The following is a 17,796-nucleotide window of genomic DNA, read 5'->3' as shown; positions in this document are numbered from 1 at the left end:
TGTCGGATTCTGTGTCTCCCTCACTCTCTGACCCTCCCCCGTTCATGCTCTGTCTCTCTCTGTCTCAAAAAAATAAATAAACCTTAAAAAAAAATTTTTTTTTAAAAAGAAAAACATGTTTTTCTATACAAAGTAATGATCAGGTATTATCTGCATTGGTTCTCTGGTCTCCATAAGGGTTTCATCACAAAAGTCAGAGCAGTTGGAATCCTCAACCCCACTTCCACCCCATCCTTAAAACATAGAGAAAAATAAAGGTAATCCAATCTTCCATTTAAAATTTGCTTTTTTTTTGGTTTTTAAAATTTATTTATTTAAATTCAAGTTGGTTAACATATAGTATAATATTGGCTTCAGGAGTAGAACACACTGATTCATCACATACTTATAACACCCAGTGTTCACCCCAACAAGTACCCTCCTTAGTGCCCATCACCCATTTAGCCCATCCCCCCCCCATCCACCTCCCCTACAGCAACCCTCAGCTTGTTCTCTGTATTTAAGAGTCTCTTATGGTTTGCCTCCCTCTGTTTTTATCTTATTTTTCTTTCTCTTATGTTGATCTGTTGTGTTTCTTAAATTCCATAGATGAGTGAAATCATATGATACTTGTCTTTCTCTAATTTCGCTTAGCATAATACCTTCCAGTTCCAACCACATTGTTGCAAATGGCAAGATTTCATTCTTTTTCATCGACGAGTAATATTCCATTGTATATATGTACCACATCTTCTTTATTCATTCATCAGTCGATGGACATTTGGGCTCTTTCCATAGTTTAGCTATTGTTGATAGCACTACTATAGACACTGGGGTCCATGTCCCCCTTTGAATTAGTGTTTTTGTAACCTTTGGATAAATACTTAGTAGTGCAATTGCTGGGTCATAGAGTAGTTCCATTTGTAATTTTTTGAGGAACCTCCATACTGTTTTCCAGAGTGGCTGCCCCAGTTTGTATTCCCACCAGCAGTAAAAAAGGGTTCTCCTTTCTCCACATCATTGCCAACATCTGTTGTTTCCTGAGTTGTTAATGTTAGCCATTCTGACAGGTGTGAGGTAACATCTCATTGTGGTTTTGATTTGTATTTCCCTGATGATGAGTGATGTTGAGCATCTTTGCACGTGTCTGTTAACCATCTGGACATCTTCTTTGGAAAAATGTCTGTTCATGTATTTTGCCCATTTCTTCACTGGATTATTTGTTTTTGGGGTGTTGAGTTTGATAAGTTCTTTATAGATTTTGGATACTAACCCTTTATCCAATATGTCATTTGCAAATTTCATTTGCTTTGATTTGTTCTCCAGAGCCCAGAATTTAACAGCTGGAGATGATCATAATGTACCACCACTAGGATCCACAGTGAATGAGGTGGGGCTGCCCTGAACTGCCTTGCCTGGGGGCAACAGAAAGCCAGAGAATCCACCCACTGACAGGTTCCCCACAAGGGCCCAGGAGACACCCCTTTGCTAAAGCAGTAGGGGAATGTGCCTTGAAAAGAGCCGGGCTTGAAAGTGTGACAATGTCCCCAGTCTTTGTGGCACAGGGTCTTACCTGGGAATCTTTAATAAAAGCACTGTTGCCTGGCTGCCAGCCCCAGACATCCAGACTTAATTGGAGTAGGGTGTGGCTTGGGCATCAGGGGTTTTAGAATTCTCCCAGATGATTCTAACCTGGGGTGAAGTTTGGGAACTACTGGAATAGGAGGTATCTGTTAGCATTGCTGGCAATCACTTTTCAGTGAATCAGTGTGTCAAAGCAATACATTGTGTAGCTTGAACTTACGTAGTGTTGTCAGTTATATTTCAGTAAAGTGAGGAGGGCAGGGGGAAGGATGGGAGAATTCCAGGAGACAATGATTAACGTGGAGACTCAAGGCACAAAATGGCTAGTACTTCTATTGCCCAAGATGGACACTTCAGAAGGGGAGAATTTCGGAGACTGTTCTTTTGATAACAAACAGGAATGCTTACGATGAGTTCACAGGGAATCCAGGTAAGAGTTTTATGGAGAGGGGCGCCTAGGTGGCTCAGTTAGTTGAGTGTCTGACTTCGGCTCAGGTCATGATCTCGTAGTTTGTGAATTCGAGCCCCACACTGGGCTCTACGCTGACATCATGGAGTCTGGGATTCTCTCTCTTTCTCACCCCATCCTTCCCTTACTCTCTCTCTCTCTCTCTCTCTCTCTCTCTCTCTCAAAATAAATAAATAAACATTTAAAAAAGAGTTTATGGAGAAAGTCAACTGAACAGACAACAGCAGTGGCATTAGGCACTGGTCAGTAAATGCAGGTTGTGTAAAATAAGAACATTGCCTTGGGACAACCAGGTGAGGGCTGAGCACAGGTGTGCTAAGGATGAGGCAGCATCTTCAATAGTGCCAGGGCAGGTGCAGAAGACAGCTGCTCCACATCTACCCTGTAGCTGGCCATTCAGAGCCCAGGACAACCAATGGAAAGCAACAACGTCACTGACCCAGGATTCCCCAAAGACCCTCACCGTGTGGTTGCCCATTGGCCGGCGAGCGGGCTCTGATTTTGGAGGCGAGTTGGTGAGTATTTTCTCTTGTTCCTAGCTTTCATCTCCTTTCTTTCTCTGGCACTGGTTAGGACTTATTCCTTGAGCTTGGTTCTGTGTGCCCACGCTCTCCATTTAGACTAGCCAGAGCCCAAGAAACAAAGATATGCTTTGAAAGAATGAGGCGTCCCATTTCCCCATTTTGATAAAAGAATATTTTTCACGTTTGTTTGGGTTCCTTCAGTACGTTCCTTTAATCCTTCCCAGTCTCTAGGTCTAAAATAGAGGACAGAGTAGGGGGTGCTGTGACTCTAAGTTCAAGATCAGCTGATGTCTGGACCAGGTCTTGTGGGAGCTCAGGGTTGTCACTGTGTTAATTATATGTTAATTATAATTAAGGTGCTAATTATATGTTAACCACACAGGGAAGGGTTACAGTTATTGAAGCGCTATACAGTCCTGAAGGTGTTGTCACATGGAGAAACTGAGTCACAGAGGAATAAATGGCTTTGCCTGGAGTAGCAAGGGCTGAATCAACATTCAAAACTGCATGTGATAGATCTCAAGCCCTGTGATCTTGACCACTTCTATGGGATCATTCAAGACCCGGTGCAGAAAGCTATTGCAAGACATAGATAGAATAAAGGATAAAGACAAAGGGGAAGCTTTGGCTAGTCATTTATTTCCAGAAAATAATATTAACCACCAGTCTTACTCTACATCTTTCCAACCTACAACTATGCCCTTTGTGGGAATAATGTCCTTACCTTCTCCCCAATCCCTCTTCAGCTTTCCAGGGGAAGGGGTCCATCTGCCTTCCCCAGGCCAGTCCCTCCACCTGTGCTTTCCTCCTACTCTGTTGGGTTTGATTATCAGCTCCCTCCTGGGATGTGTTGGAAGAGGTGGAGCATTATAATCAGATGTGCGTTAAAATGCTTTTTCCTAAAACACTCTGTAAAGTGAAGACAGTAACACTCTTTGTGTATCCACATTACTGATGGAAAGTATTAATGAGTTGCTGTAAATTGCCTAAGAAGGGATTTAGAAGAGTAAGTACTCATTTAATTGTTTTGTTTCCTGCTTCTACTTTTACTTACTCTTCCCTCTGAGCATATAAACTTTGTCAAGCATCCCATCCTAAAAATAACCTTCCTGAGACCACTGAGACTTTTGTGACTTTTTACAGCCACAGGTCTCCTCTACTTGTTCCTTTGATTGCTTTGCACGATAAGGCAAACGTTCAATTCAAATCATGTCTATACCCGTGTGCAGGTGTGGCCATCTGAAATTTATTCTCCTTTAGATGAGCTTCCCATATTCATTTAGTCACCACTTAACCGAATAGTTGGGAGATTGGGGCAGGGGGAGAGGGGTGTTTTGTTTTCCATCTCCACGTATCCAGGTTGTTTTATGTTGGAGGGGGAAAAATAGGAAATTTTAGTTTTAAATTTTTTTAGGTTTATTTATTTTGAAAGAGAAAGAGCAAGTTGGGGAGGGGCAGAGAGAGAGGGAGAAAGAGAGAATCCCAAGCAGGCTCTGCACTGTTGGCGCGGAGCCCACAAACTGTGAGATCATGAATGGAGCCAAAACCAAGAGTCAGATGCTTAACCAACTGAGTCACCCAGGCACCCCAATGTTGAAGCTTTTTTTTTTTAAGAGCAGAAGTCAGTGGACTTTCTGCAAAGGGCTGATTGTTTTCAGTTTTGTGGGCCATTAGCACTCTGTCCCAACCACTCTACTTGCTTCTCCAGGCAGCTGGTCAGTCTATGATAATGGTCTGACTACCATCTCTGAACTGTTTTAAGATGTAATTCTCATAAACCAGACATTTGTGATCCCCTGTGTCCTATATCCTCGGGGGAAAACTTTTGCCCATGTAGACCGCTTCATCTCTGAAAGCAGTGTTTGAAATACTCTAGCTTAGGAAAACTACCATTTTGTCACAGTGGCATCTGTGTCCCCCTCTTTCACCATCCCAGAGCCCTTCCTTCCACGTTTCCTTCCATGTACAGTAAAACCTTGGTTTGTGAGCTTAATTCATTCCAGAAATATGCCTGTAATCCAAAGCACTTGTATATCAAGGTGAATTTCAAGAAGCATTGGCTCAGTTGTGACCATGTGACCTTCAGCATCACAAACTACTCATACTGCAAGACATTGTTTGTTAAGTTAAAATTTATTAGAAATGGTTGCTCTGGGGCGACTGGGTGGCTCAGTCGGTTAAGTGTCTGACTTCAGCTCAGGTCATGATCTCACGGCCCGTGGGTTCGAGCCCTGCGTCAGGCTCTGTGCTGACACCTCAGAGCCTGGAGCCTGTTTCAGATTCTGTGTCTCCCTCTTCCTCTGACCCTCCTCTGTTCATGCTCTCTGTCTCAAAAATAAATAAATGTTAAAAAAAAAATTAAAAAAAAAAAAAAGAAATGCTTGCTCATCTTGTGGAACACTCACAGAACAAGTTCCTCGCAATCCAAGGTTTTAACTGTATTTTATAATCTTCAGTTTCTTTATCCTCCAGCTCTCTCATTGTAAATTGAAGTAATCTTAGTCACCACCCCCTCCTTAAAACTGCACATAGAGAATGGCAGGGGAGCAGCAGAGAGAAACTACCAGAATCCAGTGTGTAAGTTAAGGGCACAGAGAGTAGATGCCCCGTCTGCCTAGGCAGCAACAACAAAACTCCGAGTTTGACCAGACATGTACCTTACAATCTGGTTACACCTTGGTGACATGCTTCCAGTACCAGGAAGGAGCTCGAGAGGACCTCACTGGGTATCTACAAATCAGACCTAGAAGCACAGCAAGTATAGGAATATCCAGCACAGCTAACCTCCACTCTACTATGGCTCATGGGGAAAAAATCAAGTTGCCGTCTACTTGAGCCCTTAAAGTTTTTTATTACATGATATCCCTTTGATTGCTTTATTTTCCACCACAAACCAATGGCTGGGAAAGACCAGAACAGCCCCAAAATGCCCAACTGGTATTGGTTGTCCCTGTTTATAGAGGCCATATAATAATGGAAGAGGAGATTTCCTAGATTTAAGAATTCTTCCTGGAGCATTCCTAACAAGTACAAAATGTTTGTCACCACCGATCAGCCTAGACATTTCTGAGAAGAAATGCATGGTACAGGTCATGGATGTCCATGTACAGAACAAGCTGATGGAGGGGGTCAGGGGTGTAGAATCTGTTCTGATGGCCAAGGAGGTTGAGCATCTTGTCATGTGCTTATTTGCCAATTGTAGATCTTCTTTGGAGAAATGTCTATTCAGATCATTTGCCCATTTTTAATCAGGTTGTATATCTTTTTATTGTTATATTTTCTAGATAGAATATCCTTGTCAAATAAGATTTTCAAATGTTTACCCATTTATTTTTATACCACAACTCTTTACTATGTTTATGTAACTTCATATTATGTTAACAGACACAGAAGGAATCAACTGCTCTAAAAACTGTGTGACTGGGGCACCTGCCTGGCTCAGTTGGTAGAGCGTGCAACTCTTGATCTCAGGGCCATGAGTTCAAGCCCCACATTGGATGTAGAGCCTACTTTTAAAAAACAATAATAGGGGCGCCTGGGTGGCGCAGTCGGTTAAGCGTCCGTCTTCAGCCAGGTCACGATCTCGCGGTCCGTGAGTTCGAGCCCCGCGTCAGGCTCTGGGCTGATGGCTCAGAGCCTGGAGCCTGTATCCGATTCTGTGTCTCCCTCTCTCTCTGCCCCTCCCCCGTTCATGCTCTGTCTCTCTCTGTCCCAAAAATAAATAAATGTTGAAAAAAAATTAAAAAACAATAATAGGGGAGCCTGGGTGGCTCAGTTGAGGGTGTGATTTCGTCATGATTTCAAACCATGAGATCGTGGTGGGTTCAAGCCCCGTATTGGACTCTGCGCTGACAGCTCAGAGCCTGGAACCTGCTTCAGATTCTGTGTCTCCCTCTCTCTCTGCCCCTCCCCTGCTCATGCTGTCTCTGTCTCTCTCTCTCTCTCTCTCTGTCTGTCTCTCTCTGTCTCTATCTCTCTCTGTCTCTCTCTCTGTCTCTCAAAAATAAACATAATAATAGTAATAAACAGTGTGACTAATTTTCAGTTAAGTGGTGGTAACTTATTTGCCAGTTTTCATGAGTATAGCTACATTAGCCAAGAGCATCACTGATAAGTGTTTTGGGTTTTTTTATTGTTGATTTTAATTATTCCAGTATAGTTAATATAAGTGTAATACTAGTTTCCGGTGTATCATATAGTGATTCAACAATTTCATACAACACCTAGTGCTTATCACATAAGTGCCCTCCTTAATACCCATCACCTGTTTGCCCATCACCCCCACCCATCTCCTCTCTTGTAGCCATCAGTGTGTTCTCTTAATATCCTTAAGAGTCTGTTTCTTGGTTTGCCTCTTTCTCTTTTTTTCCCTTTCAATTGCTCATTTGTTTTTTGTTTCTTAAATTCCACATACAACTGAAATCATGTTATTTGTTTTTCTCAGTCTGACATATTTCATTTAGCATAATACTCTCTAGCTCCATCCATGGTGTTGCATATCTCAAGATTTCGTCCTTTGTCGTGGCTGAATAATATCCAAGTGTGTGAGTGTGTGTGTGTGTGTACATATACACACACCTTCTTTACTCATTCATCTATTGATGGACAGTTGAGTTGCTTCCATAATTTGGTTATTGTTGGTAATGCTGCAATAAACATACGGTGCACATATCCTTTCAAATTAGTGTTTATGTATTCTTTTAAGTGTTTTGAATCTGACCCTATACTGGGTGGTGTTTTGGGAACTAGGGATAAGGGCAGCAAAACATCTCAGAGCTTATATTCTTGTAATGAGATAAACAGATATGAAGTCAAATAATTTTAAGTCTATAAAGAATTGTTACCCATGAATGGGGCTTTTCTGTGTGTTTCACAAAAGGAAGAGAGAATGTTGTTTCTAGTGAGTTAACTGAGGTTGGTTGTATGAACTTGAGAATTTGATGCAAGATCCTCTTTTGAATCTTACTACTCTTCCACAGGTGTCATTTGCTCCATATTACCAAAGAATCCACTTTTCCATCAAAACCTGAGCTCTCAGCCTTGCACTAAGATGCGGGAAGCCAAACTACCCTCCTTTTCCAACTATGGACTGCAGTGGTGTTTCAAGCAGCTAGGAAAGGAAGAATTTCAAACATTTAAGGAATTGCTCATGGAAAATGCTTCAGAACTGGCAATGTGCTCTTTTCCGTGGGTTGAAGTAAACAGTGCCAGTGTGGAACAACTAGCCTCCCTGTTGCATGAGCATTATAGAGAATCTCTTGCCTGGAAAATATCTATTAACATCTTTGAAAAGATGAACCTGTCCATACTCTCTGAGAAGGCAAGGAAAGAGATGAAAAGTGAGTAAGACTTGGGGCAAATCTGGGGGTAGGAGAGAAAGGAAATTGCATCAAGCCCCCATGGGAATGGGGAAGGTATCCTTGATGTCTAATTGGGTCCATCTCCACAGCATGAGTCTGAACTGTGAGAAGTCACTCAATGGTCATCCTACCTGGCTGGAAATTAGAGTAGTCTCTCCCCTGTGAAACAGTGGAAGAGAAGAATTGAGTAGATAGACCCTCTACCGGGACAGAATTTGGTTGAAGTTAGTAGATAGGATTTAGAGTCCTAAGTGCTAAGCTTGAGCTCTGGACCTTCTACTTGTTCTGTGTGACTTTGAGCAAATCCACTTTTACTCTGACCCTTGGATTCCACATCTTGGAACACTAATGCTTACATGTGCTGTTGCAAAGTTTCAACAACACAACGTATAGAAAGGGATCAACAAAGCTTCATTCACTTATTGAGAACACTATGGTGGATGTACAGTGGGTTTATCCCATATTTCTTGCCCCAAGCTGAAGGACTAAGGCTCAAGGAACTCTAAGGATTGATCTTGTCAGACTCTTGGTGTCCATATTATAGCAATGTATTCAGATCATATTGTGTGACTATCTTAGGGTATTTAGGAGAAAGGTAGAAAAAAATAATAGCCCTCCTTTATCAAGAGGAATTCTCTTCTTCAACTGTGGACAGAAAACTTAGAAAAGAGTCCCAAGGGTGAGCAGTCAGATTGGCCCTAAATGCCTAGATGTAACTCTGCATCTATCTGAAGTTCAAAGGACTTTAAGAGAAGCTATCCTTTCAGAGCTTCAAAAAAGCCCTGTGTGGAAAACAAAAAAAGCCCTAATTGATTCACAGGAAATTAGGGCTCTAAAATTAAAATGATGGGTGATGTTTACTGAGTCAGTACTCTAGATGAGGCACTATGTTGAAACTGCCCTGTCATTGAGTCTCAAACCCACTCCATGAAATAGGTTCCCCATTGAAGAAGCTAAAATAGAGGTTCTATGACTAATGGATGAAGAAGATGTGGTTTATATATACCATGGAATATTTCTTGGCAATGAGAAAGAATGAAATCCTGGCCATTTGTAGCAACGTGGATGGAACTGGAGGGTATTATGCTAAGTGAAATAAGTCAGTCAGAGAAAGACAGATACCATATGTTTGCACTCATAGGTGGATCCTGAGAAACTTAACAGAAGACCATGGCGGAGGTAAAGGGGGAAAAAGTTACAGAGAGGGAGGGAGGCAAACCATTAGATTCTCTTAAATACTGAGAACAAATTGAGGGTTGATGGGGGGTGGAGGAGAGGGGAAACTTGGTGATGGACACTGAGGAGGGCACCTGTTGAGATGAGCACTGGTTGTTGTATGGAAACCAATTTGACAATAAATTTTCATATTAAATAAATATAATTTATTGTCAAATTGGTTTCCGTACAACACTAAGTGCTCATCCCAACCGGTGCCCTCCTCAATACCCATCACCCACCCTCTCCTCCCTCCCACCCCCCAACCACCCTCAGTTTGTTCTCAGTTTTTAAGAGTCTCTTATGTTTTGGCTCCCTCCCTCTCTATATAAGAAATAAAATAAAATAAAATAGAGTTTCTACCAAGTTCTACAACATAACCCAGTTCATGAGCTTACAGGTGACAAAGATAGGACTCATTATTTAACATATCTTTAAATCTCTGGCATGTGACCCATGAGAATTCATAGTTTCCAGTGCAGCAAGGAAGAGGAATAAATGGGTGATTTTTTTAATGGTGTAGAAAAAGGAGAGGTTCCTATTCCAGACCAGAGGAAAGCGAAGGCCAGAATCACTTCCTAGAAGAAGTGAAGTTCAGGCTGAAACAAATATGAAGAAAAGAAGCTAGCCAAGCCAACTGGGCATAGTTAGAGAAGCACATAGCACATGATGAGCAGAAGACAGGAGCATCATGAAGCCTTTAACAAAGAGCTTGGCTAGAGCATGAAGAACTTGAGGGAACAAGACAAGAGATAAATATGGGGAAGTGGACTACAAGTTGGACAACACAGCATCTTGAAAATAATGTTAATAGCAAAGAATAAGCCATTCGTTTGAAAGGGGATGGAGTAAAAATAATCCAATTGACATTTCATCATTGTTGCTGAAGTGTTTTGTGGTCCAGACAGAATAAATGAATAGGTGTGGGGAGACCAGTTAAGAGGCCATTCTGGCATCCCCTGGGAGAAATAAAGGTGTCTTGGGCCAGGGTGGCAGTGGCCATTAGAGAAAGTAGAAATTCAATTGAAGATGTTTCAAAAGCAGACACAACAGTTTTGTAGGACTAAATGCAGAGAGAGAATATGCTATCATGGATGACACCCGTGTTTCTGGCATGAGACTGGGTGCATGGGGTTCCATTACCTCATCCCAAGAAACATTGGAAGAGTTGTTTTTCAGCAAGTAGACAGGAGAAGGAGTAAACAATGTTAGAACTGATGAGCTGGACACCTCTATTTGGATAATTCACAGGTCCCTAGTGAGTAGTTAACTAACTAGTTTGAAGTTCAAGAGAGGTGTCCAGGATGACTCTTGAAGATAAATTCTTGATAGCCACCATAAACTGCCTTGTTATGTTAATTACCCAAGGCCTTACAGCAAAACTGGGACTGGAATTTACAAATTCAAAATCAGAGCTGTCTTTGCAACAAGTCTCTGTTGCTTTGCTGTGCTGGTGGCACTTGAGGATCTGACTCCATTGTCTCTGATACCAGTTAGTCATGGAATAAACTGAGATCTGAAACTTGTCTTGGTTCCCCTCAGTATTTAGTAATGGGAAATCTTATCCCTAGTCTTGGAAATTGCTGACTTTATTAGAGACTATTATTTCATCTGCTCTCCGTTGCAGGGTATTCACTGGCTGAAATGCCAGAAAATTCTACAATGAAGAATGACCAAGAACTGAGCATGAAAGAAGTACCAGGTCAGTATGGGCATGGTGGGAAAATGGATACATCTCAAGCCACATGGTGATGAGTTAGTGGCACATCTGGGACTTGAACCATTACTCCTGATAGTCCAGTGTTCTTTCTGTTCTGTCAGGTGGTTGTATGGGTTCTGAGGATCTGGTAATCATGGTCTTTCTTTTTTTTTTTTTTTAATTTTTCAAAAGATTTATTTTTTTATTTTTTAATCTATTTTTTAAATTTTATTTTTTTAAATTTACATCCAAATTAGTTAGCATATAGTGAAACAATGATTTCAGGAGTAGATTCCTTAATGCCCCTTACCCATTTAGCCCATCCCCCCTCCCACAACCCCTCCAGCAACCCTTAGTTTGTTCTCCATATTTATGAGTCTCTTCTGTTTTGTCCCCCTCCCTGTTTTTATATTATTTTTGTTTCCCTTCCCTTATGTTTATCTGTTTTGTCTCTTAACGTCCTCATATGAGTGAAGTCATATGATTTTTGTCTTTCTCTGACTGACTAATTTCACTTAGCATGACACCCTCCAGTTCCATCCACATAATTGCAAATGGCAAGATTTCACTCTTTTTGATTGCCGAGTAATACTCCAGTGTGTGTTGTGTGTGTGTGTATGTGTGTGTGTATATATCACACATACACACACACAACACACCACATCTTATTTATCCATTCATCCATCGATGGACATTTGGGCTCTTTCCATACTTTGGCTATTGTTGATAGTGCTGCTATAAACATGGGGGTGCATGTGTCCCTTTGAAACAGCACACCTGGATCCTGTAGATAAATGCCTAGTAGTGCAATTGCTGGGTCGTAGGGTAGTTCTATTTTCAGTTATTTGAGGAACCTCCATACTGTTTTCCAGAGTGGCTGCACCAGCTTGCATTCCCATCATGGTCTTTCTTATTCTGAGTCCAAAGAGCTCTGTGATCTTAAAGCTTTTTTACAACTATTTGAGTTTCCATCTTCAGTTTGGATAACTCCATGACCCCACCAGGACAAGCTTCACCTAATAATCTGTTTTGGAGGCTTTGGTGAGGAGAACCAGATAACATGAAACCATGTTCAATACAAGTCCCCAAATATTTGAGTACTAGTGTTATGCCAGGCACCGCTCTGTGACTTGTGATACATCCACGGACAAAGTACATGCAAATCCCTGGCATTCATGAAGTTTACACTTCAGTGGAGGAAAAAGGAGACCAACAAAAGGACTCAAAGCAGTGATGCCAAAACATACAGGGAAAGATGTAGGCTTATATAGACAGCATGCTTTCCCCCATTGTTACCCACACTACCACTTATATATTGCTAATCTTCTAGCAGTCAGCATTGACCATGAAGTCTAACACCTCAAAAGAATCAGGACCAACCTCCTGTTGAAGCAGCTTTGTTCAGACTGTGGGCAGGAAAATCCCTTTCAAAACTAAAGTCTGAGGAACTGATGAGTCACAGAGTTTCAGAATCCCAGAGGGCATAAATTATCCCAATTTTAATGTAAATCTAGGCTTAACAGGGGGAGTCCCATATATTCTCTTTCTAGGGATAAAATCGTATCTTACTGGGTTTAAAGATTACTAAGTAGTGATTTAGCGATATGAAATAGAGACACCGACTGACTAATCTTGGCAGTAGGATCAAAATGGACAAAAGCTGGGGTCTTCTAAGCCACATTGGGAAACCCCTCTAAATTACCATTGTGCACAAGAACTACCACTTGTTGAGACCTTACGGGTTAAGCATGGTGCCACGTGCTTCAATCTCCTAGATCTCCACAGGACTTCGTGTGGTAGTAACTGTAATTCCAATCATCTGGTAACAAAACTGAAGATCCAGAGGCTAAGCTGTATACTTAAACCCTACACATGTCGACACTCTAACCACTGCTCTATCTCCATGCTGTAAGTTTTAGTTTGTTGTTCCATTTTCACGTTGTGTCTTATGGGCTAACATGTGGCGTGTCTTAGAGAAAGTTCTATGCGTGCTTCAGAAGACCATGTAACCTGCTGTTATTGGTGTTCTTGGTGTTCTATATATCTACCTCCTCTGTTTTTTTATTTCAGTAAATGGGACTGCTATCCACCTGCTTATTCATTCCAAAAGCCTACTCGCTTTTTAGTCTGACTGACTGCTTCTTTTCTTTCTCCACCTTCATCCAATGAATCAAAATCCTATGAGATGCACATCTAGAGTATAATCCATTTCTATGTTTTTCTACCCATACCCTGTATATGAGAATCCTTTCCTTCGAATTTCTTATCCGTTTCCACTCTGGTTGTATGCAATCCATTTTCCATACAATAATAACCAAGGTGATCTTTTAGAAATTTACATCTGAAAACTTGACTCATCTGCTTTAAAATGCTCAAATAGTTTTGTTACATTTGTGATAATTTATTGCATGTTTTTTCTTATAATTTGCAAGATTAACACCACCCTTTTGACTATTCCTTAAATACCATAAGTCATTCCCATATCACCTATGTCAAATATGTACTTAGCCACATTAGGAAACTATTTTTAATAAGTAGATATAATGGTTAGTCTCAGCAAGTAGTGGCTATTATACACCAGAGACTGTGCTATTCCTCTACCAAAACACCTGATTTAATTTAGAGCAACTCCACAACGTAGGAGCTATTATCCTAGCTCTACAGATGAACCCATAGAAGCATGTTAGACCAGCAAGTTGACTAAGACCTCATAAGCAGGAAGGGACAGACTTCCCATTTAAATCGTATGTCTGACTCCAGACCCTTGGTTCTTATCCACCAGATTTTATCCACCATTTTAATGACTTGCCAAAAGGTCTCCAAAGAATTAAAAGCAGAATTGAGACCAGAACTTCATATCTCCTGGTTTTGAATCAAGTGCTCATTTTACATACACTTAGCATCTCTAGCTGAGCCAGTGGCTGCCATGTTCCAAACTGGTCCTGAGATGTGGGTCTGTGCCCTAATTCAGATATTCACATAACAATTGGGGAATTTATACAATGAGATACCACCTCACGCCAGTCAGAGTGGCTAAAATGAACAAATCAGGAGACTATAGATGCTGGAGAGGATGTGGAGAAATAGGAACCCTCTTGCACTGTTGGTGGGAATGCAAACTGGTGCAGCCACTCTGGAAAACAGTGGGGAGGTTCCTCAAAAAATTAAAAATAGATCTACCCTATGACCCGGCAATAGCACTACTAGGAATTTACCCAAGGGATACAGGAGTGCTGATGCAGAGGGGCACTTGTACCCCAACGTTTATAGCAGCTCTTTCAACAATAGCCAAATTATGGAAAGAGCCTAAAGTCCATCAACTGATGGATAAAGAAGATGTGGTTTACACATACAATAAAATACTACTTGGCAATGAGAAAGAATGAAATCTGGCCATTTGCAGCAATGTGGATGGAACTGGAGGATATGCTAAGTGAAATAAGCCAGGCAGAGAAATGCAGATACCATATGTTTTTCACTCATATGTGGATATTGAGAAACTTAACAGAAGACCATGGGGGAGGGGAAGGGGGAAAAAAAGTTAGAGAGGGAAGGAGGCAAACCATGAGAGATTCTTAAAAACTGAGAATAAACTGAGGGTGTGTGGGAGGGAGGGGAAAGCGGGTGATGGGGATTGAGGAGGACACCTGTTGGGATGAGCACTGGGTGTTGTATGGAAACCAATTTGACAATTATATTTAAAAATAAAAGAATGGGGGAGTTTATTCTTCCTTCTCTCTTTTGCAGAAATTTCACAAGCTATAGAACAAGATGGTGCCACAGCAGCAGAGATGAAAGAACAAGGTAAAGAAATCTGATTCGCTGTGGGGGGTTTTTGGGGGTTTTTTTGTTTTTGTTTTTGTTTTTGTTTTTTGGCCATCCTGGAATGGAGTTTGGGTGGCAGAGGAGTCCACTTTCCCATTGCTCATCTGCATTTGTCTCTGGTACATCAGTCTCCTCCCCCAAGAGCTCCTAGAATGAATCATCATCAAAGACATCACATATGTCCGCTGTGATCATCTACAGTTACTTTGTATGAAGACACATTCCAAAGACCTGGGATTCTGGGGAAGTTGGGCATGAAGCGTAAGCTCGTTTGACAGGCGCTAAATACAGACAAGAGTAATCAAGCACTTTGTTCAGAAGTACTTGGCTAGTGGTGACCTCTTTTCCCAAGTCCTTCTGTCAACCTTTATTTTGTGAATACCTACCATTTGAAGAACTGATAGGAAAATAGTGGTAAAATATATATACATATGGCCATATAGAGTTATATGTTAACTAAACCAAACAAAATACAAAACGATGAGATCCCAGGTGCCATGTTTGTATGAAACAGCAATTGACCAGTCAAGGAAGTGACAGCAGACTTCTCTGAGGAATATTACTTGAGGCTTTTTTCTCTTCTCTTCTCTTCTCTTCTCTTCTCTTCTCTTCTCTTCTCTTAAGTTTATTTTGAGAGTGAGCGAGAGAAATCACGGGAGGGGCAGAGAGAGAAGGAATGAGAGAATCCCAAGCAGGCTCCTCGCTGCCAGCAGAGCCCAATTTGGGGCTCGACCTCACAAAGCCTGACATCATGATCTGAGGCAAAATCAAGAGTCAGTTGCCCAACCAACTGAGCTACCAGGCACTCCACTTGAGACTTTTTGTTGAGCTATAATCAATGTACCAAAAAGCTCACCCTTTTAAAGTGTACGATTCAGTGTTTCTTTGCGTGTTCACGATGTTGTGCAAATAATCACCATTATGTTATTCCAGAGCATTTTCCTCTTCCCAAAAGAAACCCCAAACCCATTATCACTCTATATCTCTTCTTCTCCAAGTCCTATGAAACCACTAATATACTTTCTGCCTCTATGAATTGGCCTATTCTGGACTTCTATGTATGTATACCATACGTATAAATGGTATCCTACAAGTGTGGTCTTTCATGACTGGCCTCTTTCATTTAGCATAATGTTTTCTATATTCATGTTGTAGCGCATACCAGCACTTAGCTCATTTCTACTGCTGACTAATATCCTGTTGTGTAGATAGACCACCTTTTCTTTATCTGTTCATCAGACAATGGACATCTGGGTTGTCTCTACCTCTTAGCTATTGTGAATAAAGCCACTATGAATATTCATGTACAAGGAAGTGTTGATGGACAGAAGTGATTTGACTTATGAGGTATTTGATAAAAGCTGGTGTTTGGGATTTCTGGGGAAAAAGTGTCAGGTGTAGCTCCTGCCTTTCCACTAGACAGCCTGATGGATGGTGATGCCAGGAATCAGTGATTTATTTGACTTTCAAGCTGGAGTTTTATTCCACCTCTGTGACATAACCTATGTTAGCCTTAATCTTTCACTAGACAAATGCTTGAAGACCCAGCAGTTGCCAGTGTTGTCCATTTTCAGTTGAGATGAGTGGTAATAAATGCCAATATTGACGACCTCTCTAGAATACTTGCCACGGGCCAGGTGCTATTCTCCATGTCTTATGATTATGTCATAGCATCCTACACCAGTCTCTTAAGGGAGGTATTAATATCCCCATTTTGCAGATGAACAAACCACCATAAGAGTGAGATGGGGCTAAGATTAGGTTTATGGAGAAAGCATTGAGGCAAACATTTGTTCCAAAGTAAGTCCACAAACAGAAGCTTTTGTCTAATTGCCACTTATAGGAAACTTAGGAGGAGTTTCTTGTTGGAGGTAAAACATGAGTTTTTGACGCACTGACTTTGAGGTCCCTGTGACCCTTTGAGGTGGGGAGTTTGACACATGAGCCTAGGATCTCAGGGAAGAAGTCAGAACCATTGAAGGAGATTTGGAACTATTGGTCACAGATGCAATACTTGAGTCCATGGGAGAAGAGGTGGCCAAGGGCGACCCAAATTCAACGCAGACGTACCTCCTTGGGGCTTCCTTCTCTCTTTGAAAACCTATAGCCCAAGAGCATAGTCTGTCCTTTGAGGATAATGCATCAGTCTGAGCTCAGCAAATAGAGGTTGTTCAGACCTCAAGGTCTGCTTCCTGCAGTTTTTTTTTTAATTTTTTAAATGTTTGTTTATTTTTGAAGGAGAGACAGCATGAGCAAAGGAAGGGCAGAGAGAGAGGGAGACACAGAATCCAAAGCAGGCACCAAGCTCTGCGCTTTCAGCATAGAGGCCAACACGGGGCTCGAACTCATGAGCCATGAGATCATGACCTGAGCCGAAGTCAGACACCTAACCAACTGAGCCATCCAGGCACCCATGCTTCCTATAGTTTTAATATAGGTGTCTTAACACCTTTCCCTATACAGAATAAGGGAGCTTAAGATTTAGAACTTCTGGGTAGATATTTTATGTAAAGATAGTCATTGCCTTATACACTTGTACAGAGAGGATCTTGTCATCTTTTTAAAAAAAAATTTGTTTAATGTTTATTTATTTTTGAGACAGAGACAGAGCATGAATGGGGGAGGGTCAGAGAAAGAGGGAGACACAGAATCTGAAACAGGCTCTAGGCACTGAGCTGTCAGCACAGAGCCCGACGCGGGGCTCGAACTCACGGATCGCAAGATCATGACCTGAGCCGAAGTTGGATGCTTAACAGACTGAGCCACCCAGGCGCTCCGGATCTTGTCATGTTTTTAAAAAATATATAATAGTATTACCAGCAAATGTAAGGACCCCAGCTTAGAGGAGGTTTTGTTTTTTTTGTTTGTTTGTTTGTTTGTTTGTTTTCATGTTATTGAGTACCTGTCAGACGTCAGAGGCTGTTGAAGAGTCTGGAGGTATGCAGATAAAGTGCCTTCATGGAACTTCCATCACAAGCTAGGGACTAGGCAAAAACCAGATGCATAAAATAACTGCCATTTGTGACAAGTGCTGGGATAAAAATATAATCAGATAATGCAAAAGAACTATGGTTTGTAACGACAATAGTGGCCACTGATTGTTTTTGCCAGGCCCTGTGCCAATAAATTTTGAAGGCACAT

The 17,796-nt window shown here is 41.4% G+C and overlaps 2 protein-coding genes across 4 annotated transcripts in view; one reads left to right on the top strand and one right to left on the bottom strand.

Moving 5' to 3' along the window:
- NLRP13 (NLR family pyrin domain containing 13) overlaps window positions 1-17,796 on the bottom strand; it is a 98,667-nt gene that overhangs the window by 77,684 nt on the left and 3,187 nt on the right. The window lies entirely within an intron of this gene.
- Window positions 2,269-17,796, top strand: part of NLRP5 (NLR family pyrin domain containing 5) — a 38,561-nt gene continuing 23,033 nt past the window's right edge. For 2 of the 3 annotated variants that reach the window (XM_045046723.1, XM_045046721.1), the window contains exons 1-4: window positions 2,269-2,547; window positions 7,536-7,895; window positions 10,759-10,833; window positions 14,578-14,634. In XM_045046723.1, coding sequence (XP_044902658.1) covers window positions 7,607-7,895; window positions 10,759-10,833; window positions 14,578-14,634 — 421 coding nt within the window. In that variant the 5' untranslated portion in view covers window positions 2,269-2,547; window positions 7,536-7,606. Of the gene's footprint in view, window positions 2,548-7,530; window positions 7,896-10,758; window positions 10,834-14,577; window positions 14,635-17,796 lie in introns of those variants that run through there. The other variant, XM_045046722.1, reaches the window with a different exon arrangement.

The sequence above is a fragment of the Felis catus genome, chromosome E2, assembly GCF_018350175.1.
Source record: "Felis catus isolate Fca126 chromosome E2, F.catus_Fca126_mat1.0, whole genome shotgun sequence".
Lineage (NCBI taxonomy): Eukaryota > Metazoa > Chordata > Mammalia > Carnivora > Felidae > Felis > Felis catus.
Note: the sequence above shows the minus strand (reverse complement) of the source record. Positions and strands in the feature narration are given on the sequence as shown.